The 27,998-nt window shown below is 41.5% G+C and overlaps 1 protein-coding gene across 1 annotated transcript; it reads left to right on the top strand.

Annotated features, from left to right (window-relative positions):
• Positions 1-722: 722 nt before the first annotated feature.
• On the top strand, positions 723-27,976 carry ghra (growth hormone receptor a). Its single transcript, XM_070834171.1, is given in 11 exon segments — positions 723-799; positions 10,085-10,206; positions 19,487-19,616; positions 19,778-19,947; positions 20,978-21,156; positions 21,816-21,969; positions 22,136-22,226; positions 22,438-22,507; positions 23,486-23,721; positions 23,817-24,561; positions 24,563-27,976. Coding segments are annotated over 11 exon segments (2,118 nt in total). The 5' UTR covers positions 723-761; the 3' UTR covers positions 24,746-27,976.
• The last annotated feature ends 22 nt before the right edge of the window (positions 27,977-27,998 follow it).

The following is a 27,998-nucleotide window of genomic DNA, read 5'->3' on the forward strand; positions in this document are numbered from 1 at the left end:
CTGAATGAAAAATAAAGAGAATATAAATTGTATTTGCGTCCAAAACGCAGTAAATGACTGAATCTGTGGAAAGATATTACTGAAATGACTGTAAAACACTACTTTCTTGTATTTAAAAGGGCTGGTTATAATGATACAATCCTGAGGGTGTGTTGTGAGAGTGCCTAATGATGTTTTTCTGCATTTTTTGCATTTTTTCTGAAACAGAAAGTGAGTGTTTGGGCAAGATCACACATTTCAGTCTTCAGACATAAAATTAACTGATTCAGGACAGATTCAGCTTAAATGCGGGACTATGGTTCTCCTTAATAAGAAATAATGCGTGTTTATTTGGTACTTTATTTGACTCTTGCTAGGAAGCCTGACAGCTCCGTGCTAGGGGGGTTTTATTTTGGAGGTTTGGCCCGGCAGTCCCTCTCTGGCTGTCCTCCCTGTGGCCATAATGGAGTAGATTGGATTGTTGGCGGATGAGGGCGCTTCACCGCCATTTGAAACACACACACACACACACACACACTGGCTCTGTCTCAGCTGCGTAGTGTGTGCGGCCCCGAAAGTGGGCTAGATGATGAACCGAGCAGCAGATAAGACAAAAAATCTTCAACAGGAAAGCGGCACAGACGCGATCCAATGACCGGCTGGTGTGAAACTCTCGATCGGAGAGGTCTCAGGGGGCCGAGCAGGCGAGAAGCGGGACTCTTCGTGCCTGTTTGTGCTCACGCTGGCCATCAGATGACCAAGTTCTGAAAAGTCGATCTGCGATGTCCTTGCAGTTTTTCAGCTCCAGAGTTCATACTAAGTAAGTGCGTTCATGTTTCCTAAAGCTCGCTGTGCATCTTTATTTGCGTTCATCCATACAGATCTCCAAGACTCCACGTTTTAGGCAGCTCAGGCACGACTCGGGAAACTTTGCTGAAATTGCATTACATTTTTCTTTTCACATCTCACGCTGCTCCTTGCAAAAATATCTGACCAGTCACAAGCATTTAGTGTGCTTAGACTACTGCTGGGTGTAATGCGCACTGGTGACAGAGGCGCACATTAAAATCAGTGAAACTTGAGGTTGTTTAAAGTTGGTGTTGCAAGAGTAGTCGGACACTGAGGGGATGGGATGAAGTGACAGTCATGCTGGGTCTTGAGACGGATGTAGCCTCGTTATCCGGTAAGTTATCTCTTCCATTAATGACAGATTTTGGGGAGTTTTATTTGCTGCTGAACTGCACGCTGACAAATATCAGCTCTGCCCGAGAGAAGTACTCAAACGTCTTATTGGAATGAGATAGTAAAGCTGGCTCCTTTAAAAAAAAAAAAAAAAAAAAAAAAAAAAAAAAAAAAGGATCAAGGCTTTAAATGAAAGAAAAAAAGGGATGCAGCTGAACTCAGAATACTGTAGTGTTCCTTCAGTGTTGACACAGCCTGATGTATTGATCTGTGCCATTTGCTATTTTGATTTATTCATCCACAAATGAAATGGAGTGTCAGTGAGAAGCATTCCTTTCAAGGCATTCAATTACATTGTTATGGAAAATGATAGAAAAAACAGCAGGTTCCTTTCTTTTTTGCAGGAGGAAAAGCTGGAACCAGCTGATCTTCATTCATTCTTAAAGTGTAAATGTGATTTTTATTTTTTAATTCATTCATTCATTGTCACACTAATTGTTTCCACTCCACATAACTAAATTCTTGACATTCACTCAGTGAAAATGACCATCTAGCATTAGCCGAAGGAGTAGTTTGAGAGGTTGTATGTGTGTTTTTCTATCACCGCGTTGCACCTCTTCTCACTTTTGAGAGCCTCTCATATCAGTTTGTTGATTGGCACACTTTGGCAGGCTGCTGTACTGACAGCTGTATTCATTAGAAACCATGCCACACTGTGCTGAAATCCAATGTGCACACTTGGCCTCTATAGAAGGCCCACACATTACAGTGGAGTAATTAATTTCTTGAGAAAATGGTTCTATTGCATGATTGAGCATCATGTATTTAGATGTGATTTGTTTATTAACTTAATAGTCTTCCTCTGTAACAGCTGTTGCAGAGCTGTTTAAAATATTGCATATTTATCACGTCCACTGGATTTAGTTAGTTTAGAGGGCATTTGAGAAATAATTAACAATCTCTGATGCTGTTGGATGTGTGATATTACCCATATCACCCAGCCCTTTTCTTTATGACTGCATGGTTTGCTAATATTCAATGTATATGGCTGAACCATATTTGATTGAATTTAATGTTGGAGCAGTTGCTCAATAATGGCAGCCATTATAGCACCCACCAGGCAGCTGAAGTATCACGTTTTTTTTTTTTGAGGAGAGTTTGAGGAGACATCAGTTCCATCAGTTTCAGTCTCAGTGTTTCGTTACACTCTCACATTCTACATTTAATACAGCTTTTATACTCTTTTAGATTTTACAGACATCAATGTGCACTTGATCCTCAGTGTTGCGCATGGTTGTCAGTGTGTGTCTTGCATAGAGGATTTAGAGCAAAATAGAGTGGCTCATGCTGCACATCTATACTTAGTGCTCCAAAACAACAAGAGGGTTGACAGATACTTTATGTATTCTTTTAAAAGGATTGAACTCTGCAACCATGAGCATGAATGTGCACCATTCAAAATACAGCAAATCAATTGAACCACAATTAGTTCACATGTGACTGTCTTTCCTGATTAGTTTGAATTAATGTTCTCTGGAATTACCAACCGTGGCAACCAGTTATTCTACTGATGTCAAGCAGCTGTGACAGATATAAAAGTTAGATTTTGGGGGAAAATGTTACCTGACAGTTTTGGTTTTGATATATCAGACAAACCGCTGCATGCCCATGCGTGCACACACACCACATGGAATGCTGCAAAGCAGAGATTTTCCACAAAGATCAGTTTTCACATCTGTACAGTCCCACACTTTCTCTGTTTCTGTTCCTCACTCACTTACCTTTCTTGCTCTCTCTCCGATACACACACTTGATCTTGTACATACAAATATGCACACGCGTACACACCCACTCTCACTTGCCACACACACACACACACACTCAGACTGTAGCTGGGTTTGCAGATGTGTGTCCTGATCTACTTCCAGCGCAGGCTCTTCTCATGCCAGTGTGCTGACTCTGAGTTTTCCACTCTCTCTAATGAAATAAGAGAAGGAGACATTAGAGCCATCCAGTAGCCAAATCTGAATGCCTGAGAGCTCATGCAGGAACACGTGCACAAAGGTTAAAAATGCATCCTGTGTCTGCGTGTATACCCTCTCCATACACACACAGACACATATACACACACGCTCACCACAGATTAATTAATGCATAGATCTGTCTAACAGTCATAACGCCTGTTAGGAGCAGTGGGGTAATCTACAGTTTTCAGGCCCTGTCTATTGTCTGAGGGGCCCTGACAATGTGGACCCACCAGTGTCTGGTGTAACATGCAGGCTCATGTTAAAGTCTGTGGTATGTTTACTTAAATTTTGTTTATTTTAAAGAAAGAGGTTGGTGGTGAAGTGGTGGCTTGAGGGCAGAAAATCTATTTGCATGATTCTTGTGTAATTATTGAGAGAACCAGCAGGAGGACCTTGGACAACATCAACAAGGTGCACTCACAAACATGATTATTTTAAAATGCTCGTGTTAGAAATAGTTTCTGCCACACTGTGTAAAAATTGTGTAGTTGTTGTCATACAGCCACAAAGTGACACCTTGCCTTGTTGAGACAGTAATTAAAGATGCTCCATGACGTAAATTTAGGTGCCAGGTGCTTCGGAGTCTGTTGCATTGCAAAAAGTTGACAATTACATAACTTGTTGGACTAATTTAGCAGTTGTAGTTGTCATTTTATTGCGTGAAGTTTATTACGTGAAGCTTTTAAGCGATTTCAAACTGAATTGAGTAATAATTTATACTTTTTAAACCAATCAACAAAATGATCAGTGACTAGATGAGGAGTGTGTCGATCAGGCATTGTTTCCAGAGTACTTGCACCTTTTCTAAATTATCATCAATGTTTTAATCACCTCAGGCTGCCTCCAAACAGTTTTCTGAGCTTGCAGCCTTCTTTATTGTGGCCAATTTCAAACGGCAGGGAATAAGATTGCAGATTACATCTTGTCAGAAGCTACTGACAAGTCACAACAGAGGAGGTAAAGGTTCATGGTTTGGTGATGTGAGAAAGCACAATAGCTGGACATGAAGACTTCTTGGTAAGTTTTTATGTTTATCTGTCATATTTGTGTGCTTTTCTGTGGGTGCGTAATGCTGGCTAAGCCACTAGCAAGCTAATGTTTGCACATTTTACTCAAAGCACTTGTTCCTCTCTGCGGTTTTACAGCCATTAACCATTCATCTGGATTTTATTCCATGATTATAGTTGATGTTCCTTTGGTTGAATTTTTGTCTGGCTTTCCCTGTGAAATGAGACCCAGGATAGTTTTGGGATTTTGTTATGTTGGCCTGGATAGTAATAAAGTGACTGGTTCCAAAATAATTAACAAGGTCATGCTGAACTGATTCACACCTTCTTTGAATTCTCCTTTAGCCCTCAATTGGCAGTAAAAATAAGCACTTTGAGCTTGCAGCACCAGAGTATTTATACCAATAGATAGATGGCAATGAATGAGAGAGAGAGGAGCTAAAAAACCAAGGAACAAAAAAGACATAATGAAGAGTAGATAGAGAGTGAGCATAAGGAATGCATTAATGGGAGGCATTACATTCATACTGATACATTCAAAGACTTGAAGAGTCCCTAACACCTCAAAGGCACTGAAAGGCTTTGTCGTCTATTATTTTTGAAAACCTTTCAGACCCCCGACTCACTGGAAGAAACATTAGAAATATAGTGGTTCAAAGCTGAATAAAAAGAGTGTCTATAAGGTTCAAAATATTCTGTTACGGTTTCACATAAGTGCAGACAACCTTTTACCCATACAAAGATTGTTTTAAGATGCGTTTCCACCTAAAGTACCCGAAACTTATATTTTCAGGATTTTTTTTCCCCAAGGAACTTAAAGGTTCCTTCAGCCCGCTGTTGTCACGATCTGAGGACCCATGACGATTAGGCAAATGAGTCTGACTGCTGTTTTTACACATCATTTTTGAACTGTCTTCTGTAACTCCATGCAGATGTGTTGGAGCACAAATGAACAAAACACAAATTGTAATTTTATGATCCATCGATTGCAGTTATAGGCACAGGCACCGTAACAATCTGCCAGTCCGTCATATGAAATTAAACAGTATCTCTGTAACGGGTGTTACAATGAAGCAGCTTACTTTTAAAACTACCTTGTAGAGCACGGTTTAGCTGTTAGAGCGTGCCGACACTTGTTCCTCTAGTTCATCAAGGGCCTTGACGACCCATCAAGGAACCACAGTGCCACTTTTGGCCTACCAATGTTTGACTCCCCATGAGGAGCTTTGTCCATGTTGCTTTTACTTACAGTGACACATTACTACTCTCCTTGGCCAGCACGTCTCTCTCACTCTCTGCCTGCCTCACACTTCATTTTCTTTGGACCAGGCACTCGACTCCACTGAGTCTGCCACAACGACTGACTGATATTACTGGAATACTGACAGAGACAAAGAAAGATAATGCATTGTCAATTATTCTAACACTAAGCCACTAAAAACACCCCTTTCCTCTATCTTAACTGTAGAGTGTGTGTGTGTAGCTGTTAACCAAGAGTGTCTCACACAGATTGAAGTTGACACTTCACTGAGGGTCGTGAATGTAGAGAATGTCCATCGCAACGTGGGGTCATAATCCTATTTAAGGGTGACCTCATTTTTCTGTGTGCGTTTCTGTTTGTGCATGGATCTATGTTTTTGTGTAATCGTGTTAATGAATGTATGATATCTGTGTTTACATGCCTACAATCCACTTAAAAAGAAAACATCCACACATTCCAGATAATCATTTCTATTTTGCTTCAAAGATGCCTGGAGGTATATTTGTAAAACATTGTTACTCTCAAATATTTAAACTTACCTTACAGCTCAGGAGATAACAGTAAATAGCCTTGTATATTAAAGTGCCCCACGTTCCTAAACCAAAGCGCATATATCCTTGAGGTGTAACAAACATGCTGAATGTACATTCGCAAACTCATGTAAAAAAAAAACAAAAAAACAAACAAAGTTTGAACTGTGCATTGTTTACATCCATTTGTCCATGCTGGCAATCTTATTCACTGCCATTGGTTCATTGCTACGTGTCCTGGAAAAACGAAAAAGGGACCGCTCATAAAAACGAGTGAATGCTCTGCAGCACTCACTACTGGTCAGAAACTTTACAGGTGCACCTTTAAGGCCACTAAGTCAGAAGTCATTTTGTTATTCATCCCAAAAGCTGTAATTATCGAACTGCTTTTTAGAGCAATCATTTAATATTAATGTATAGATGATCATAACGTTTTCTGAAATACTGGTCGAGTACAGTACTGTCTTTGTTAGATAAGTGCATCTTGGCAATGGGGCATTTATCTCAAGGGATACAAAAGAAAACGTGGACTGACTGTAAGCTGTATTATGATACTAAGAAAACTCGTGATTTTGGGAACAATGAAAATCTGCAAAGTCTCCCAAGATGGTGTCAGAAGCTGTGATACTCATCTGTGTTCCTGATCCATGCACAAGAGTGTCCAAACCTTTCTGTACTCCAGTACTGAAACTTAACTTTGAAGAAATGTGTCCTGGTTTGCATTTTTAAATGCAACAGCCAAATTTCTCCCTCTATGTTTATAGTGACCCCAAGAGCACGACGAGCTTCATATTTCACATATGACTGGTGTGTGTGTGCTCGGTGGGCATCGCCTGTTTCTTTTCCTCCCTGTCAGAAATCTATCAGTTAAGCAGATGTGATTCGGTTAATATAGCAAACCTGAATCTTTATTGTCTTGCAAGCATAGGAGCAGGGTTATTTGGTTATTGTGTCTTCATAAATTAGTTTTTCTTCATCTTAACATCCTTTCCAAGTTTTTCCCTTTAGTCATGATCGTTCTCCCTTGCTGTGCAGTGGTTTCAGATTGTAGAACCAATGCACCAGCAAATTAGATAAAGGAAAGTTTGTGTTTCTCAATGACCACACCTCATAAATTTTAACATTTACCCCCTTTGCTGCAGTTGTTCTGCTTTCTCTTTGGAGAAACCTCTAACTACACTTTGACTTGCAACATCAGTGTGTGTGTGTGTGTGTGTGTGTGTGTGTGTGTGTGTGTGTGTGTGTGTGTGTGTGTGTGTGTGTGTGTGTGTGTGTGTGTGTGTGTGTGTGTGTGTGTGTGTGCGTGCGCGCGCGCGCGCGCGCGCGCGCGTGCGTGCGTGCGTGCGTGCGTGCGTGCGTGCGTGCGTGCATGCTTTTTTTCCACAGCTATAGAAGGGGTTAACGGAGATTATGTGACCCCTCACCTCCTAACCTTTCTTTTTCTTTGGCTTCCCCCCTTGCACCATCACCCCATCTGCTCCCAAGCCCCTCCTCTTCCCTCCCTTGTTAGTTCTTTTTGAACAAACATAGATGATTAAAAGAGATTTGAAGAAACATGGGAGAGGCATGGTGTTGGCAACAGGGTGCCAAGTCAAGATGTTGTGTGTGCGTGTGTGTTTAGGGCAGAGGTAGTGGGAGGAGGGTTGACCATAGAGGCCTTAAATGTTTACCAAGGGACCCCAGGAGGCTTTGGGTGAGCCTCCCTCTTTTCTGATTGGCTTAGGCAGCCTTCCTGCAAGTCTGAGTAACTAAGTGTAATTGGCTGAGAGAAGGAGAGGAATGGGGGAGAAACGTGCGCGAGATGACGATGAAGCACCAGCTCTCACAGACATTTTCACATGAAAGAGGGGGAGACAAATGTTGGAGTTAACATGAGGCCACGTGTTGGAGAGGAGGGGCTTTTGGCCCTTTTTTTTTTATAGCACTTTGGTTTCTCAACTGATTACAGAATGTTAGAATTTGAAAGAAAAGACAATGTGGAAAAGAGAAGAACAAAAAAAAAAAAAAAAAAAAAGATCTAACAGACTATTAGAACTGAGGGGAGACAGGAGGGTCTGAGAGGATGTGAAGACAATATTAGGCAAGATTTGAAGAGCAATAATTGATCCCGCATTTTTGTCAGGCCAGATGAGCCTGCTGCTTGTCAGCTCGCTGCCATAAATTCTTGCTTTGTATAACTTGGCCTCGTATTGCCTCTGACATTTGGGATTCATCCACACACACATGCACACCCACACTTATGACTGAACATTTACATTGACAAAAAATGTTGTTGGTCATCTGGGAAATTTGTAACATTATGGTAAATTTGCATTGTTACACTGTGAGTAACAAACCTGAATTTTGCATAGACGTGTACTGTGTGTGAGGTGTTTAATATGCACTGTTGTACAAACACTGATATGAACTTAAACCAGGCATTTTATTGCCTCTAGGTCTTACAACGCTCTATCCAAGTTCGTCAGCCTTGAAAATGTGCCTGTTGCGGCCATATTGTCGCTCAGTAGTTGTCACTCTATACGTGAAAGTGGAACTGCTGGGAAATCTTCTGTCCTCAGAGTGGGGAAACCACTGGCAGCATTGCCATCAGGAACGTAGTCTCCACGTTTGGGGTTGTTGGCTGCCCAGCAAAGTTGTGGAGACACACAGCTGTAAATAGCCTAGGGCGCGGACAGAGAGTTTGGCCTATATTTAGAGGTTGGACTTGACTAGTAGAACTTGTCCACCAACACCAGCTTATTGAACAGGAAGAGTTTTTCACAGTTTTTTAAAAAAATATATTACAGGCTCTTTACTGTTAAAACTGTGGTGTTACTCTTAGTTTAGTTGTTTAGTCACGTCTTTCTGTGCTAAAGGTTTTGTTGGGAAATTCAAGTCTAGTTTTTTGAGGGAGAGTCATGCCCAGGGGAAATGATACTGTGTTGTGTGGTACAAATTTTGCTCAGAAGTCTTTCTTGATTCTCCTGGATTTTGCTACAGGATGTGATGATTGGACACCAAAAGTCATAAAAATGAGCACTTGTTACAGCTGAATTGATTTGGTTGAGATTTTTGGAGCTTAAAGCTGCTTTAATCAATATTTATGTGTTGATAATGGATCAATTGACCGTGTGTAATGTGAAAGGTGTCGTTTGTAGTGATGAACACTCTCACCTGACTCTGACATTCACCTCAGCTCTAAGGAGCATTTAACTGTCTTTCATTGTTTTGGCTTTATGGCCCACAGTTGTATTGCGTCGACTACCTGCCCAGCACCAAACTGCAGACAGAAAAGTTAGCAACTAGCTGGTGAACCTAGTGAAGCACTGAGCAGGTAAAGAGCCAGATATCTCCCTTGGGAGTTGGTGGAGACCAAAATGGAGCTAAAAAGTAGAGTGAATTACATAGACTGACATTCATAACGTGTTCAGAGACAAGACTTCAAATAAATACTTAAGTTGTTTCCTTTTTCCTGGATGTCTAAAAAAAGTTTCACCATATCACATTAAAAGGTGCTAATGTGTCAGTGTCACTTCAGTGAAGTTTAATATTATTACATGTTACTCTTGCAGTTTATTAATCACTGTTCATAAACTGGACTTGTGTAAAATGAACTAGATAAATGTTTACTCTAGCCCCCTCCCCACCAAAAAAAATATTGGTTTAGAGGTGGTACCCCTACTGTAGACTGACCATTAGCATAAGATCTTTACTCTTATGTTCAAATGTTTATGTCAAAATTAAAAAATAACTATATCCTTCACACACACACACACACACACACATATATGTATATATATATATATATTTCTTTTTTTCAGGGCCTCTGTTGGAAGCGCACCCCTCCCTCCACCATGGCTGTAGAAGCAACCTGGCAAGATAATTAATTATGCCCTGGTCCGTGTTGGGTTTCACATACATCAGCTCAAAATAAATGGCATCCCCAAATTGTGCTCACAGGCCAGAGAGAAAGAAAGGGGGAGAAAGAGCGAGGGAGGCACAGATTAGTGAGGGAAGGAGGGTTTTTCACATGGGCATGTCATCATGGAGTCCAACTGATAATTATAACCACTGTGTCTCTGTCCCTCTCTCATTCGCTATCTCTTTCTCTCTCTCCAGCATCATGGCTGTGTCGTCCTCCTCCTCCAATCTCCTGCTCCTTCTCCTAATTTCCTCTTTGGATTGGCTGTCCACTCCAGGATCTGCATTTATCATGGGCCAGGACCACATGACACCATCAGGTAGGTTAATGGTGTCTTTATTGCTTCATGTCAGGACAAATAAGCAAGAGATTGATGTGAGACAAATCACTCTTCTGACAGTATCAATTTCTCTCCATGCAGCGTGTCAAACATTAACAAATGGGATTCAGGTTTTGCGCACAACATGGTGTTGACACTTGTTATCACGTCTTATGTCAGACATCAGTTGCAGAATGCTGTGTTTGCTCAAATGCATGTGGAAAGGTTCAGCAAACGCCACACTTTCCTGGTTTGGCTTGTCAAACAGGCTGGTGATCAATAGAGCCAGTGTAAATATATGATTGAGGTTTCTCTGTCAAAGTCCAGGGACAGGATGATGCAGGATGTTCAGCCAGCTAATCCAGCCGTCGCTGAATGATTTGAAATAATCAGGTGAAAGAATGCTACAGCTGAGAAAACTCTAATTCTGATATAATTCACTACTTCCCTAAAGCAATAGGTGGCCACGGTATGAATCTTAAATCCATTATGCTGTCTTTTACCACATCATTTCCAGAATTGATGCTCAGAGCCCTAATCACAAAATAGACTTAGAATGATGATTTGGCACTTCCCTTTACTGCTAAAAGCCACCGCAGCTGGAATTAGGTGAAAGTGTGCAGCTGTGCAACCTTAGCCAAACGAGAGTCTTGTTTATTTAAAGTCTGATGCTAGAACAGTACACGATTTAGAGAAATCCTCACAGCCATGGTGCAGCAACTCCCAGGAATAGATCAGTTCTGCAGTTGACTTTGTAAAAATGTGTCTAAACTTTTTTGAGAAAAACAAACGACGCCATCTATTGTTTGCTTCTACTCTGTCCGCCTTGCTTGCTTTTACATTCGGAGCTACATTGTGAGCTGGCTAGCTAAACACTTCCTATAAACCCTTCAGTTTATTAGTTATTTAGTTATGTTACATGGGATATGTGATTCAAAATACAGAATGCCTTTTTAGTTGTGCACACTATGACTTGAAAACAGTTTCTTTCCTTCAAATTGAAATGGTGGAAAAATGCTTTTCTCTTTTTCTATTCTATTCTCACTCTCTCTCTCTCCCTGTCTTAATTGTCTTGGAACCTGGCTGAGCTTCATTCAGTTCCAGCTAAAGGAACATTAAATTAGCATGGAGTTAATGGCAATGAAGGCATTTGGCAACACAATAAAAAGTGGCCCTTGAATGTACATTTTGGCAGGTCACTCTCTTGACAGTATATTCTTGTGTGCATTGCCTTTAAGAAGCCAGACAACATTGGCCAGAGAAACCTCCAAGCCATCGCTGCCTGTCTAGCTGCTGCAGCACCTGTTGCCAAAGTGGATAGCATGCACATTACCTGGAGAAATGCTATATTTGGCAACTGACCTTGTTCACAGCAGAAATTTTGACCTCTTAGAACAGAAAAAAAGCACAGGTGGTATTGATAACATTTATGATGGCTGCATTCCATTTAAGTTATGCAGTTTCACGACTCTGGTGTGGTGCATGCTCACCAATTGGCATGATTTACTGAAACACTGGAACAGTCCATGGAGTGGAGCCAAGAGCACGAGTCTTTTGTTGTTCTTGTTTTGTTGTTTGGTTTTGTGAAAAACAGCTGAAAAAATTATCACTGATGTCCAGTGGAGAATACAAACGCATCTTAATCTTTAAAGTTAAGACCAAATCCACACCCATCTTTTCTGTTTTGGGGGGCTTTCTGTGGGGAAATGGTTTTGGTCAGCGTGGTCTGTTGTGCATCTCTCTAAAATGCAATGATCAGAGAATAAGTAAGTGAAAGCTTCACCAGCTATTAGTTGGTTAAGTTGAGTTTTGGGGAAAATAAATGGTCCAGCAGAAGTCCAGAAGTTTAGTACATTGCTGTAATCATTATGTTCTGCGAACATATTGTTCTTTCTGCTCTGCTGTTTTTAGTGGTGAAATCCATTTTGGCTTTTCCAAGCAAAACATAATTCTGGTGCCAGTGCTGGTACCAAAGCAGCTCACAAGTGTATTGTGAGACAGACTTTGGCTCTAAATAACCCCCTTCATCACAGCCTGTTGGATCAATATCTAAAGTGTCTGTGTGAACATACTACACTGCTCAAAAACATGTAATCATCACAGTATAACACCAAGTCAATTAAACTTCAGGGATATCAATCCGTCCAGTTAGGAAGCATAAGCAGTTGTTAATCATTTTCACCTGTTTTGGTGCAAATGGAAGTGACAACAGGTGCACTGGAGACACAACAGCAAGGCAAACCCCCAAAAGGGAATGGTTTTGCATAGGTAGCCTCAGGCAATTGTTCTCTCCTTATTCTTCCTGACTGATTCCTCTTTAGTTTTGTGTTTTGCTAGTGCCCTTGTCACTACTGGTAGCACGAGACGGTACCTGCAGTCCATTCAGGTTGCACAGGTAGTCCAGCTCCTCCAGGATGGCACATCTATACGTGCCGTTGCAAGGAGGTTTGCTGTGTTTCCCAGCACAGCCTCAAGAACATACACCACGTGCTAGCCAACGACACCCTGACCGCTTTTAGGCTTTTGTGATGAAATCCTCAGAGCCATTATCAGACCTAACGCTGGCGCTGTGGGCCCCGTGTGTAAAGAGTGTATATGATGCCATTGACTGGCCCTCATGTTCCCCAGACCTGAATCCAATTGAGAACCTCTGGGATGTTGTGTATCAGTGCATCCGACGTTGCCAAAGTAGTGCCACAGACTGTCCAGGAGTTCGCTGATGCCCTGATCCAGGTCTTAGCGGAGATCCCCCAGGACACCATCCGCCATATCATCAGGAGCATGCCCAGATGTTGTATAGATGCAGTATATAAACTCTCCCATTTGGATTAACCATTTAGGTTAATGGCAATGTTAGCAATGGGATTAGAAATAAGTTTGAATCAGAGTGATTCTAAGTGGGGAAAAAAAGCATGTGAAAACTAGATGAGTCCATCAGTTACCTTACATAAAGTGGGGACAGCCTGTTATATGTCAACATAGAAATAGTTTGATAATAATCACACAAAAAGGCAGATTTCAGCACAGCTAATCTTATGATTGTCACATCAAAAGCACCAGTGTGAAAAAGACGGGTGTGTCTGCACTGTACTGTAAATGAATTGGTGAATCATAGTCAATCATTTTGAGCTTTGTGCCTATGCCCTCAGGCTTTTTGACTTTGTATTTGTTCACAAACTGTAGCAAATGTCTTTATCTCTGTGGATTTACATTACCTTTCTGATAAGCTCTCTGACAAACCACTGATAGCCAAGTGAGGTCAAACTATCAAAAGATTTGACTGTTCCGTCTCCTTCAGTCGTTAGAATGGTCTCCAGTGAGCGCTGCAGTGATCGAGCCCTGGTCTTCCTCAACAACCATTAAAACATTTGTAAACACAAAGCCGCCACTGATAGCATGAGCAAACACACGCAACCTGCGCCTATCTCAAGCTCACCACAGTATAAACTCCAATCCTGACACCTGCTTTCTACACTTAAATGGTCTATTTTTGACCTTTTACCCAACGCTTTTACTGTCAGGCACATCAAGTAGATGTTCATTAAATCTTGTTGAGTAGGTGAGTAACCTCAAACATGTTGCTTTTGTTTTTCCACTTTGGGACCTAATACAGCCTCCCTGAAATCCTGCGGGTTATATTGTTTTTGCAACATGTAGAGCCAGCCGCATGACAAGCCAAGAGTAGACGCTTGGAGATGATCCTATATATTTAAAGGCTTACCAGAGTGATTATAGCCAGTGGTAGTCGTTTGTCTCGATCAGTCCTCGCACACACACACACACACTTTTTTCTTTTTTTTTCCCCTTTCCCGTAACCTTTCCTAAGCGCCTGGCTGTGTGTCTCAGGAGGACTTGCTCCTCGGGGCAATAGATCGATCCTGTTCTGTGTTCTTGGCAACAGGGGTGGTAACCAGTGGGAAAAGTAGAGCGGTTTGGTTTGTCGGGTTAGCACACACAATATATGGTTACAAGCGCTTCAAAGACAAGCAGTGGGTGTGTTTGCTCTGAGCAGTGAAGCTGGGGCCTTGTTCGGGATATGGTGTCTGAAGTTAAACACAATGATGTAAACCTAAGCAGGAGAGAGAAATGCAAACTGAAATGCGCTGCTCTCATTGATTACTGCAAAGTGAACATATGACACGATGGATGAATCACCTGTTGTGCTAAATCAGACAGATCCTGACGCATCACATCTTGTTAGTCATTTCAGTTAGTTTCCAGATGTTGGTTGAAAAAGTCACCTCACTGTATCTCTTTCATACGTTACCACCTACATTTCAGATGGGATGGCTTGATTATAGATGCTGCAGAGAACCCTGCTTACCTTTTTATGAAAGACCATCCCAAAAGCATTGAAAGAAACAGATAAGATAAGGAAGTATGAAGGAGAAATGCCAAGAATCACATTCAAAAAATGTATCGAGGTTTTTTGTTTGACTTAAAATCACGGTCTTCTAAATCTGTCTCTTACTGAATTGATTTTTAACATGTTGCTTTGTGCAGCATGAAAAACGTGTTGCGCCCTGCAGAACTGCCGAGGTTGACAGAGTGGGAAAAGCTAGAAAAAAAAAAAGTCAGAGCAAGTAAGGTGAGGAAAGAAAATGCTTGTGTTCTGTATGTACAGGTGTCCATGCTGTAAGCCAGGCGCCCCTGCCCATCTATATTTAATCTCACTTGGACATAATATGATATAACTAAGCCAATACTGTGGGCTGTAATGGCATTAGAGGAGATTAACGTCATTAGTTCAGGCTAATAAATCGCTGGGACCAGAAAAAGCTGACTAGGTCACTTCATGGTTAAACACACCAGATTGTGTCTGTTAGACTTCAAAGCTATGAACACTGATGGGAGTCACGAGGATCAGATGGAGCGAGTAATTGTCATTCTGTGGTCCTAAACCTCAGTGGGGGAGAGAAGCCATAGGTCCTGTTGTGCAACATGGAGGAAAGGCAGAGCGTATTCATGGAATTGGACAATGGCACTTTGATATTCTTTGTCGGTTTTTGTTTTGAAGGTGCGAGTTCACTGTGTGCGCATTTGTGTGCGTCTGTGCACTTATGTGTGAAACTGTGTGTGAACGTTAGCAGTTATTTATATCAACTGTTTACATTCCCTTGTTTGTATCTTGTTGCCGTCCCTCACCTTTCTCCCCCTCTCCTCTGGCCCACTTCCCGCCCTCTCTGGCTCTCTTGACTGCCACATAGCCCCCTGACTCGACATTTAACCTCACACTATTGAGCTCAATTTCTTTTCCTCCAAAAAATCAACATATGTATGTACATAAGTGGAACAAAGATGGGAGATCTTGTGAAATGAAGAAAATTCCTGTTCGCATTTTCCAGATTTCGTCCTCTCTTCTTCTTGACTTTTATCTTCTATCATTTTTTATCTGCTCCAGGACATGTTCCCCATGGAAGACGAATGATGTCGTCTGCTGCACAAACATTATCGCATTTACTAGTGTGTGCTGCAGTGTGCACGTGTATGGGCTTTGGAGCAGGGACATAATGTAGGACTTGGCAAGCGCAGACTGACAGGCACTTTTACTCTCAGTGTCAGTGTGTGCTGCCAGTTTCTCCATCTGGTTAACTGAAACATGCACACAGACTGATGGTGCTGCGGGAAGGGATGTGGATCATCTGGCATGGGTGCTGTGATAGCAGTCAGGGGTGGGTGCTGAACAGCAGTACCAAGTATGTTCATTTAAATGTTCAGAAGCAGTCTCTGCTTCATGTAGAGACATAAAGTGAGGTAGGTGGAGGCAGGTGAATAAAGGCTATTGCAGCAATAAAACAACTCTAAAATGAATTTCTAGATACAGTCTTTGTGGTAAAATAATGTAAAGTTAATGCTTTTTAACTTTATAGCTTTACCCTTAAATAAGGGTTACATCTTACTCTTCCTGATAGAGTCAAATTGATACTTGCAGCGGAAATTTGGCTTTAAGTGTCTTGTAATTGTGTTTACGCTGCTAGTGGAGAGCAGAGCACGAGCTGTGTGAGTGGCTTGATCTGGGACAACGGGTCCCACCGTTCCCCAGCCACATGTGTGTTTTCTTCAGTAACAGGGCCATCAAATCAATTATGTGCTAATACCACAATGAAGGGACACTCCGAATCCACGGATCTAGTGTTTTATGTATCTATTTGTGTGTCCGGTTTTGTGTTATTTTTGACAGTATGGCAGCACAAGTAAGAAATGGATAAAAACGCCTCATGAAAGCTGCGTGGAAACTGTACATGCAGTCCCAAAGTAATAGATGATCAAGTTCCATTTATGTAATGTAAAGCTTAAATGTCAAATCTTTTCGCAGCAATCAGACAACATTTTAACAGTAGCCCACAATAAATGATAATGGAATGAATTTGTATTGTGCCTTTTTATAGTCTTTTTAACCACTCAAAGTGCTTTTACACTACATTCACATTCACCCATACACTGATGGCAGGCTGCCAATCTTCTGTATCAACATTGTTTAAAAAAAGATTAATTTGACTTTATGTTCTGATTCAAATCTGAAAATATCATGTTTTCATCAAGGGGAAATTTATCGTCCAATATTCGTCTGTTATTTAATGACATAGATTTTATTCTCAGGGACATTTCTGTTTTGCAACAACTGATGTTGGCTACAGTTTTGCTGATGTTGCACCATAATCCGCACTTTCGCTCATTCTTATTCTTACCATCGATTTGTCTCTCTCCTCCTCCTCCTCCTCCTTCTTACCTCACATCTTCTCTCACCTTTTTAGCAGCCTTCTCAAACATTAACCTCAGCACTAACTTAGATCTGCAAATGAGCTGGAAAAGGTGGTAATTCATAGCGTCATGGACTCATTTCGCTCATGCTCATCATGACAGTCAAGCATTTCACAATGCAGCCACTGATAAAGCCTGGTTGCACCTTTGTGTCGCTGCCTTTTTAGTGCTGTTTGCCAGCTGGTGCAAGAGCCAGGAGAAGACTGCTTTTTTTAGTCTTTTTAGTGGATTTTAAACCTTAATGGTTAAAGCTGTCATGGAGGTAGATAAGTGGTTTCCCAGCTCCTCGGTATGGACTGATGAAGACAGGACGTGAAGCTAAGAGCTGTTTATCAATCTCAGCTGCACACACAGCACGCAAGGACAGACAGATACATACAGACGGCCAGGATGAGGGCACAAACACAAAAATTAGGTTTCGACCTCTAGCTGAAGGCTTTAAAATGTTGATCATTTAATGGCACCTGGCAGGTACAGGCAAGACTTATCTCCCCATCAGTTAAACTGATTATATATTAGCAAAGGGGGCCGTGCTGCAAAATTACCAGTCTATGAATGGCAGGTAATCAGCATCTAGCTTTGCCCCCTGGCTTGTGAGCCAGTCCCAGCATGAGCAGTTCCCTTTGCTTTTTTATCATTTGAAAAAGACATCATGATCAGAATCTGTTTGCTTTTGCAGTAATGTATAGGATTAAGCCTTATAATACCAGGGAAGAGAAAGAATGGCTGTCAGAAAATTGGTGAGAAAGAGAGACAATGAAAATAAGGTGAGCATTGAGTCTCTCTGGGTGTTGCTGCAAGACCTTTCACCTCTGACACACTTCGGAGCCGTCTACCATCCAGAGCTGTGTTCACAAATGAAAACAACTTTTAAAAAAATAGCTGTACCTCCTGACCTTTACCAGCAGAGCCTCATTCTTCAGCTTTCAAAACGTTGCCTGTGTGCTTTCAAGTCTTCTCCGCCCAGAATAGAACAACACATTTGCGATGACATTCAAACATGCCTTGATATGTAAATGATTGCAGTTGAGCAACAGTTTAAAGTAGCAAATCGTTGGAAGCAGCAAATGCTAAAGGTTTCAAAAAGAATGAAAAATGTTGTCCACAAGTAATGAAATTTTATGATAAAACAAAAAGCACCTCCAAGGTTATTCTACTTTTTATGTAATCTGTCCTGCTGCAGTTGTAAGCTCTCCTTTGCATCCAGTGTCTGCAGAAAGCTCTTTGATGGTGGCAGCTGGAATTTGTTGCATGGGGGAGGGCAGCTGAGTTGAAATAGCAAAGCTCTGGGAACCACGACAGTGTGCAAAAGATGAAGGGAGGGAAGGTAGGAAAGTGGGTAGAGGGCGGAGGCGGGGGGGCTGAGAGCTAGAGGCACAGTTTCGTAGGAATGCAATGAATTATGAGGTTACACTGGCATCGCATAGAAAGTAATCAAAGTAATGGGTGTATGTTCTGTGTGAATAAATGATGAGTATTTGCAGTCTGGCCTGCCCAGGGTTGGGCTTGTTTGCTAGGGTGTTTTGTTGTGGTGTCTGTGGTTAGAAGCGTGTTTATGTTAACAGGGGATGTATTCTGTCTTACACATGCACATGTAATATTTCATCTTTCTTAAGTAAAATAAACTATCCTATGACAGTTCGTCTTTTGCATCTGCAGAGTGTTGCTCCAGTCAGTCTTTAATTCCTTGCCTTGTGTCGTGAAGCTTGTTTATGTTCTGGCTCTGTGTGTGATTTATGCTGCAGGCAGAGCTGGAAGGGAGCGGGCAGAGCAGAAATCAATGATACCTTCCGTCCTTATTTATGGTTGCACCAAAGCCTGGGACTCTCAGCTGGATGAGAAACTGGCCTCTGAGAGGGGTGGGAGATGGCGGGGGATTGGTATGAGGAGTGACAGGGTGCTGAGGTGGAGGTGGAAAGGGCTTAGTCAGGGCCTCAGGGTGGAGCAGAGGAGAAATGGTATGAAATATGCGTGGATGGATCTTACGGTTGTAAAGGCATGGCTACAACAAGCTCACACGTACGTCACATATCAATTTTAGGTCAGCATAAGCTGCAGACTGCAAATTAGCCTCATCCCCCACCAGCAGAAAGTGTTACCCCCCCGCTGCACATTACAGCAGTTTCATCACATGTTTTTCTCAGGGCAGCTGGCAGCTACAGGTGGGTCTTAACCTCCATTCCTGAAAATATGTGCCAATGCAATGTAAGATATATGAGCAAGTATGTTAAAGAAAGAAATCCTTCAGTCTCTCAAGGATAGGTGGTCACCTTGAGGTTGTTATATTGTGATGTTTACATTGCGCCATGTGTCCTCACCTTTACCTTGAACTTTAGATTGAATTGCAGTTACCTTACTCATATCTACTGTGGAAATGTGACCGTGTGGCCTAGCAGAAATTGCGGTTTGAGAATGAATGGGGATATTGAGGGTCCTTCTGTTTGTTGTGTCCCTGATCCTTAATTTTTTTGCTGTTTCAACGTTTAACGCTTAACGTTTTTCTGTTACTCTCTTTCAGCTTCCCTTGAACCTCATTTCACAGAGTGCATATCGAGGGACCAGGAGACATTCCGATGTTGGTGGAGTCCGGGCAGCTTCCACAACCTGTCCTCCCCTGGAGCGCTCAGAGTCTTCTACCTTAAGAAAGAGTGAGTGTGGTACCCATGGTACCTACTTTACCAGGAGACGATCAAACAATTGTTTTGCATGTGGAGCATTGTATGTGCATATGTTAGTCCTAACAAAAGTGCAAAAGTGTTCTCTCTTTGCTCCTTTTTATCCTTCTCACGTTTAGGTTTCTCTCCTTCAGCTCCCCCACCAGTGGCTGGAAAGAATGTCCAGAGTATATCCATTCGAATAGGGAGTGCTTTTTCGACGTAAACCATACATCTGTTTGGATCCCCTACTGCATGCAGCTCCGCAGCCAAAACAACATCACCTATTTCAATGACGACGACTGTTTCACTGTGGAAAATATTGGTTAGTAACATTTATGTGTGTATATTCCCTGATTTTTGCAATGAATTCTACGCTGCATTTCCAGTGAAACAGCTTTTACCTCAATTTTTGGTGTTGCCTTTAATAATTCACCTGCACAGACGGTTTTCCAATAATTGGTACTCGCTGGTGCATATCAGCTAAACCAGCAAATGTCACATGCTTGACGATGTCACAGCGAGTGTCAGATACAGTGTTGACATGTTTTGATCGTCTGATGGTCGATCTAAACAGGACTGTGGAAGATACTGATAGATACTGTATTATCACATGACGGTGTCATATGTATTTCCATGGAGAAACATTTGTTTATCAGCTCTCCTAGTGTGTGCACATTGATTATCAACATGCTTTTTTTTAGATAATGTTTGGATGATCCGATCTTTTTAGCGACTGAACCCACAGAAGGGGATAAAGGCCACTGATAGTTGGTCTGTTCATTTATGCAGGACTGTGTGGCCAGAGCAAAATACATCAACAATTATCCATTTGATTTCCAGGAAGTTCTTGTACCCAAGAAATATCAGCTTTCAATCAAATTTTCTGAGAATATTCATGCTCATTGAAGGATGAACCCTTTCCTTTGTTCACAGTCCTCCATTGTTTGCACATTCTTTTTCCTTCCCTGTGCAACCCTCAGGTCAAAATGTGATCTTTAAACATAAAACATCTAATAGGCAAATTGGTATGAAATTTGGGGAAAGCGTCATTTTATCTGCTGTGACTTCATGGCTTTATCGCTAGTTCCATTCATAAGACATTCTTTGCATGTTTTGCCCCACAAGGCTAACACTAGTCTTAACTATTTTTTATTTCTTTTTTGTTTAATCAATTTAGTGGTTTCAACCAGTGAGCACCTGTTTGATTTTTACAATAGGACATTTACAATAGCTTCTTTGATTAACTATGCAAGTACATTCAAAGTTGCCAATTAATTTTCATGTTTAATGATTTAAATAGCTCTAAATGTTTTCATTCTGCTCAAACTGAACTTTTGCCCTTTTTCTGGCAGTACGTCCTGACCCACCAGTGTCTCTAAACTGGACCCTGCTAAATATAAGTCCCTCCGGGTTAAGTTATGATGTCATGGTCAACTGGGAGCCTCCACCCTCTGCAGACGTTAGGGCAGGCTGGATGCGCATTGAGTACGGGATCCAGTACAGAGAGAGAAATTCCACAAACTGGGAAGCAGTAGGTCACCTCTCGTTTACTTGCTGTTAAATTCTCTCTCTTCCTCCTTTGCTTTTATGCACCCACACAGTTTTATGTCCTTACACGTGTAAACACCAACCTTAACACTTCACAAAATGCCTCTGTGCTTATGCACAAGCGCACACATATACAAACAGTCACCCACCCTCTTTAAAGAAAGTTCTAGGTAGGTCATACAGGCACACAGTGTCGTGTTTCCTTCCCCCTCCCCCTGAAACTCTTGTGGCTAAAATGCTGTGTTGCTTTGTTGGCAAGGCAGTGGAAGCCAGAGCAGGGCCCTCGGGGAAAATGCAGCCTCTCTGGAGGAAGTGAAGGGAGGGATCTGTAGGTCAGAGGCCATGGGACCTTGAACAGGCTCATATTCATTACCGCCGGGCCAGACAGTTTGACAAATGGAGCCTTGGAAACTGTTATAGAGCTTTCCATTATAACAGTATGTCCTCCGTCTAATGTATCTGAAATGCTTCAACAACTGCACCTTTGGAAAGGGTAGCAAAAATAGACAGACATCTTGACACTCTGCTTAGCTTCAGTTGTAGCTTGTAGTTTCTTTCAGGATAAACTAAGCCAAAGCATTTACTGATGAATTAAATCTTTCTCTGTCTTTCCTTTCTTCCCTGTCTGTTTCTGTATTCTAGTTGGAGATCCAGCCACACACCCAGCAGACAATCTACGGTCTGCACATAGGAAAAGAGTACGAAGTGCACATCCGCTGCAGGATGCAGGCCTTCACTAAGTTTGGAGAGTTCAGCGACTCCATCTTCATTCAAGTGACTGAGATTCACAGCAAAGGTAAAACTTTGGTGCATCATGAATACAGCAATCAACCTTTTGGTTAGACACAATAGATAAATATGGCTGGCCCAATCCCTTCGTTCAGATCAGACAGCCACCTTAAACAACCGGGACCATTGTAGTTGCGACGATGATGATGGGTTCTGTTATGTGTTTTTTTTAGAATCTACTTTCCCGTTCACACTGGTGTTTGTTTTCGGGATCGTGGGCATCCTCATTCTCATCATGTTTATTGTCGTCTCTCAGCAGCACAGGTAGGAACAGACTCTGTCACTGCACGTACACCAATACTGTCCAAAACATTTTCAGCCTGTACTACATTAACAATGTTACAGGCGGATGAGATGTTTTTAAATCCACAGCAGCTGCTCTCGGTGTCATGCCACACACATGGACACGCATAAATACTGACAACTGTGAACAGATTATCTTCATCATGTCCTCCTCCTCTTCCTGCCATTGCAGATTGATGATGATTCTGTTGCCACCAGTTCCTGCACCCAAAATTAAAGGCATCGATCCAGAGCTGTTAAAGGTACATTTATGTCTTTGTTGTTATTCTGCCTTTATGTTGTTCTTTTTGTGAACATACGTACTAAACCACAACCTATACGTGGACATACATGCTCTTAGCTTGTTATAGATGTGTTGTTATCTGCATGTATGTTGGTCCGTATAAGAAATAGCGGTACTAAATATGTCAAAGACGCTGTGTGCTTGTGATTCAAAACAGTGTCACCACTGATAGTTTATCCACCAGAGCACTGATGAGTGTCTTTTTTTAGCTGGAAAATATCTCACATATCTTTTGTTTTATTTGATTCATGTTGATTTAATCTATAAAACAAATATTAGTTTATGTATTATCATTGTTATTTTTTTAACACATTTAGAAATCCAAAACAATAAATCCCAGCAGCGAACCCATGGAATTGTCTATTGTTTATTCAGTTAAGTGATTATATAAAATGTTGTGTAACCACTGTGTTTCCATCGTAATTATGATTAAAAACAGACATTGCTGGGTGTCCAAGTGGCTCATTTGGCTGAAGTACTTCAGACCATGCAATCATCACATCACCCACTGTCCCTCTCCCAATTATGGCCAGTTTATCAACTGTGTCAACTATCAAAATAAAGCAAAAATGTCCAGAAATAATATGAAAGCAAGCAGGCATTCTTGTTTTGTGTAGCAAGAGGAGGGACCACTGAGGGATAATAGGATGTGAAGAGGGTCTTGAATGTGTTGTGGGTGGATTATTGCCGATGGTGTGGGATGCAGGAAGCCTGTTTGCTCTTAGAAAACAACCTTGCCCCTGGACCTCTGAAAGAAATAATAATGCTGTTATTTCATGCTCAGATAAAGGTGAAAGACAAAGCGTGCTGGGGTTACTACTGAAATTTACGCATTAGTCACAATGTTGTGTAAAGAATAGGAAAAGGTAGGATTTTTGACTTTCAGCGTTCTGACTCTCACACACACTTCTACACATTCAAATTTGTACACCTGCAGAAGGGGAAGTTAGACGAGCTGGATTTTATCCTGAGTGGTGGAGGTATGGGTGGCCTACCGACTTATGCACCAGATTTCTACCAAGATGAGCCATGGGTGGAGTTCATCGAGGTGGATGCTGAGGATGCGGATGCTGGAGAGAAAGAGGACAGCCAGGGCTCAGACACCCAGAGGCTCCTGGGTCTGCACCAACCCATCAGCCACCACATGAACAGAGGGTGCTCCAATGCCATCAGGTACTTCACAGATATGCATGTAAAATAGTTTTTTTTCATGGTGGCAGATCACTCTACAAATATTTTATGTGTGCATCTGTTTCCCTCTCCCCCAGCGTCCCTGATGATGACTCAGGCCGGGCTAGCTGTTACGACCCAGATCTCCCCGACCAAGACACCCTAATGCTGATGGCCACCCAGCTGCCAGGCCAGCCCAAGGACGGAGAAGCCTCCTTTGATGTTGGAGAAAGAGCCCCAGCCACAGAGAGAGGCGGGAGGCCCCTCATCCAAACCCAAACTGGAGGGCCCCAAACTTGGATCAACACAGACTTCTATGCCCAGGTCAGCAATGTGATGCCCTCTGGAGGTGTGGTGCTGTCTCCTGGTCAGCAAGTCAGAATCCAAGAGAGCACCTCAGCCACAGAGGAGGAAACAAAAAAGAAGGGAAAAGAAAACAAAGGCATCGAGGAAACTGAGGAACAGAAGCAGAAGGAGCTGCAGTTTCAGCTGCTGGTGGTGGACCCTGAAGGAAGCAGCTACACCACAGAGAGCAACGCCCGGCAGATCAGCACTCCCCCTAGCTCCCCCATGCCTGGCGAGGGGTATCAAACCATACACCCTGAGCCAGCTGAGACCAAACCTGCAGCCACAGCAGGGGATAATCAGTCACCGTACATCCTTCCTGAATCTCCCCAAACCCAGTTCTTTCCCCCTGTTGCAGACTACACAGTGGTACAGGAAGTGGACAATCGGCACAGTCTGCTGCTCAACCCGCCTCCACGCCAGTCTCCTCCTCCCTGCATGCCACAGCACCCGCTCAAGGCCTTACCTGCTATGCCTGTAGGGTATATCACCCCAGACCTGTTGGGGAACCTCTCACCTTGAAATGAATTTAGGTGTAAGGTTGATTAACCAGGAAGTCCCCTGCAGTCACAAAAGCCTGTTAATACCTGATTCCTGCTGGAAACCAAATAACTCGCAGCACACAGTGTGGATGAGAGTGTACAGGTGTTTGCTTTCAGAGGGTGCTGAAAGGGAGATGTAATAAGCTACAAGCTGTGTTCTTGACTCTTTTACATCTGCTACATCAATTTGTTTGATGCAGAGGCAGCCAAAAGTAAACATTACAAACCAAATGCACAGTTTGCTCTGTTCGCCGACACCCATGCACAAGATACACACAGATAATAGACTGAGACTGTGATTGTAATGAGTCATAAAGCATCAACTCACTGCTAAACTGCCTTGGATCACATAACCTCTCTGGCCATTTGTGTTTAGAGTAATGTCATTGTAGAAGTCTTAATCTTACAGGGAGACATCAGTGTATGATTGATTGGGAGACGAGCACATTCTAGGCATGTTTTTCATACTACACTAAGAAATAGTCATTGCTGTTGTTGATACCTCTTGCTGGCTCAATTGTGGCTTATTTTATATTCTTAAATTTCTTATCTCATCATGTCATCTTATTAGTACTTCACTAGAGATATATTTTTATTAAAAAAAAAAAGGCATTTGCTAAAGCTAAAATCTACCCTAAGACACAGTTGAAAACACAACTATGCAGTTTAACCTTGCATTCCTGGCTTCATTTTGTTTAATGTTATGCTGTTCATATTTTCATGAATAAATGGCCAAATGTAGATTATATGATGTCAAGATATTTTTCTCTATAGCCACATTAGAGTTTTATAGAAGAACTACTTTCAACAACTGAAAAAAAACATGCACAACCAATGCACACACTCACACAGACATGAGTAATTGTAAAAAAAAATAATAATTCCATGGATGAATTGAAAATTACAGACAGATTATAGTTGTCCCTGCATGGAATTTTCTTTTAACTCGATTATCTACTTTCATCTTATTCCTCTTAAAATGCTTAACACTAACAGCAGTTCTTGTAATGGGTGGAAAGATTTATTTTTTTTTAAGATTCATCCACATCTGAGAGCCACTCAGTACAAACAGTGCTGTAGTACACTGAGCACCACCAAGTGCCTTGCTAAAGGGCAAATTGATAAGGTCATTTAGCCAAAGGGAGAGGACACAGACACACACCCAGCAGTTCAGAGAAACCAGATATTGCATTTCAACCTGTAACCGCAGCAAAGTGTCATATTTACGACCAGCACTCATTCATAGCCTGTCAATAAAAGTGAAACCTTAATGAGCAAGCTTTCTACTTGGGAGTTGTATTCTTCTCATGTTGCATTGCTATTGCAGGGATAGAAACTGGAGCAAGTTGTAAGACTGTGAAACTATGTAATAGTCGTAATTAGCTAACACTTTATACTTATTTTCTGCCAACTACGCCGTGTTAACAGCCTGTGCCTATGATAGTGTTATTAGCTTGCCATTTCTCTGCTGAAGTATGTTTGTTTGGTTAGAATTCATGCATGTATGCATTGCCATGTATAGGCAGGTACTGCTAGGTACCGGTGACTTGGTGAAAAGCCTCTCTGTGCACAGATTCATCACTTAAAAACCTGTACATGCACTAACACAGTAACATGCATGCATGTGCATGCATAGACACACATTTAATTTTTGCTTTCCTGACATAGTCGTAAAAAGTGTGAGCTGAAATTTGTCCAAGGACATAGCTACAAGGGTGAACATTTTCTGAGGCCACTAAACTGTAATTTCCAATTATGCTCGTAAAACTGACCACAGTTTAGGAATTTAAAAAAATACTGAACTAGAGCAACAAAAACATGGATAGATAAGAGTCTTTCCCCCCAAGCAACCAAGACAAATATAGTAGGTAAAAGTGTGGCTACTTACTTGCTTAATCAATTATTCCATCACATTAGCTTGTAGTGTAAGTCCGGCCGGTAGCGCAGTGGATAATTGCGCGTGCCATCGGCCTGGGGAACCTGTAGCTTGTAGTGTAAGCTTGCCCTTGGTCCATGGACAGTATAAACTTTTCATAATGGCCTGAGAGGATTGCAAAGGAGTCCTTTTATAATTCTTAGACTCCTTGTGTGTTTTATTCCTATGAATTCAATCATAAAGACTCTGACAATATGCTTGTGACAAACACAGTAGCATAGCATACTTCATTCAATAAGCTATCTAAGCTTAGGTTGCGTGATGTGTATGGTTTTGGGATACAACAATAATGAATTTTCATCTATGAATGAGTCAGAAACATTGCTATTGTATAACTTTAAGGCAGCCTCCAAATGGGCACATCTCAACCTAAACAAAACATACTTCACAGTGCAAAGGAAGCGTATCCTGCCTTTGAATCATGTTATTTTGGACTCATCCTTGAGATAAGCAGATAGAATAGGCCTTTTGTATCAGACAATCCCATAATGGAGAGACAAAGCAAGAGCCATAAACATGTGCCATTTTCTCTTTATCTCTCTCTCTCTTACTTTTTCTATTAAAAGAGCTCAGTGTTCTGTTGTTGCTGCCTAGTGCTGTTGATACCAGCAAGTCAGTGCTGTTGCAGAAATGTCTTAATATATTTACTAGTGCTGTAACATTACAAGTATATATTTTTTATGTCATTAATGTTACTAATCACAATATACTGCTGCTCGGTACGTGTATTTTTCCTGCATTCAGCATTACTGTGGTGGAAAGCGGCCATTCAAAAGAGAGTGATGGTCACTATTATGTAAATGTTTGTGATAAAACCTGCAAATTGGATGATGCTGATATCTGAAAATGCTGTCTGGGAGAATTGGGAAGGTATGACTTGGTTCATTTGTATCAGTACTAACAATCAGACAGTGTTGCCCCAAAGTCCAGCTGCAATGTAGTCATCTAGTAATGCTCATCCAACTTTCACAGTGTTTACATCCATCCCAAGATCCCCAGATGTCTGTGTATATGAAGGAAGATCAGATAATGGAAAAAGCACTATTAAGGTTCTGTTTCAGTTGTACAGTGGTGATTGTGAATGTGTGCAAACTGGAATATGCAATGCAAATATGATTTATGGAAAAGTTGTAAAAACAAGAAAAGTTCAATCAAGTCTACAGCAAGGAAGATAAATTGGGAGGTGTTTTTGTTTTTTGTTTTTTGTTTTTTTGTTCAAGCTTACTGTACAGGTGTTTACTACATTGTGTCTGCATGTTGTTTACCAGTTCACAATGAGTTTATTCTCTTAATGTAGTGTAAGTTTTCAACTGTTATTTCAACCTTATAAATGTTACAGACACTTTAGAGCAAGCACTTTGTACACACATATATATCTGATGTTTAAAATAGTATTCAGAGTTTGTATTTTGGACTAAATCTATGAATTACCTGTTATTGTAAAACAGCATTATTAT

The sequence above is a fragment of the Pempheris klunzingeri genome, chromosome 7 (assembly GCF_042242105.1).
Source record: "Pempheris klunzingeri isolate RE-2024b chromosome 7, fPemKlu1.hap1, whole genome shotgun sequence".
NCBI classification, from domain to species: Eukaryota; Metazoa; Chordata; class Actinopteri; order Acropomatiformes; family Pempheridae; genus Pempheris; species Pempheris klunzingeri.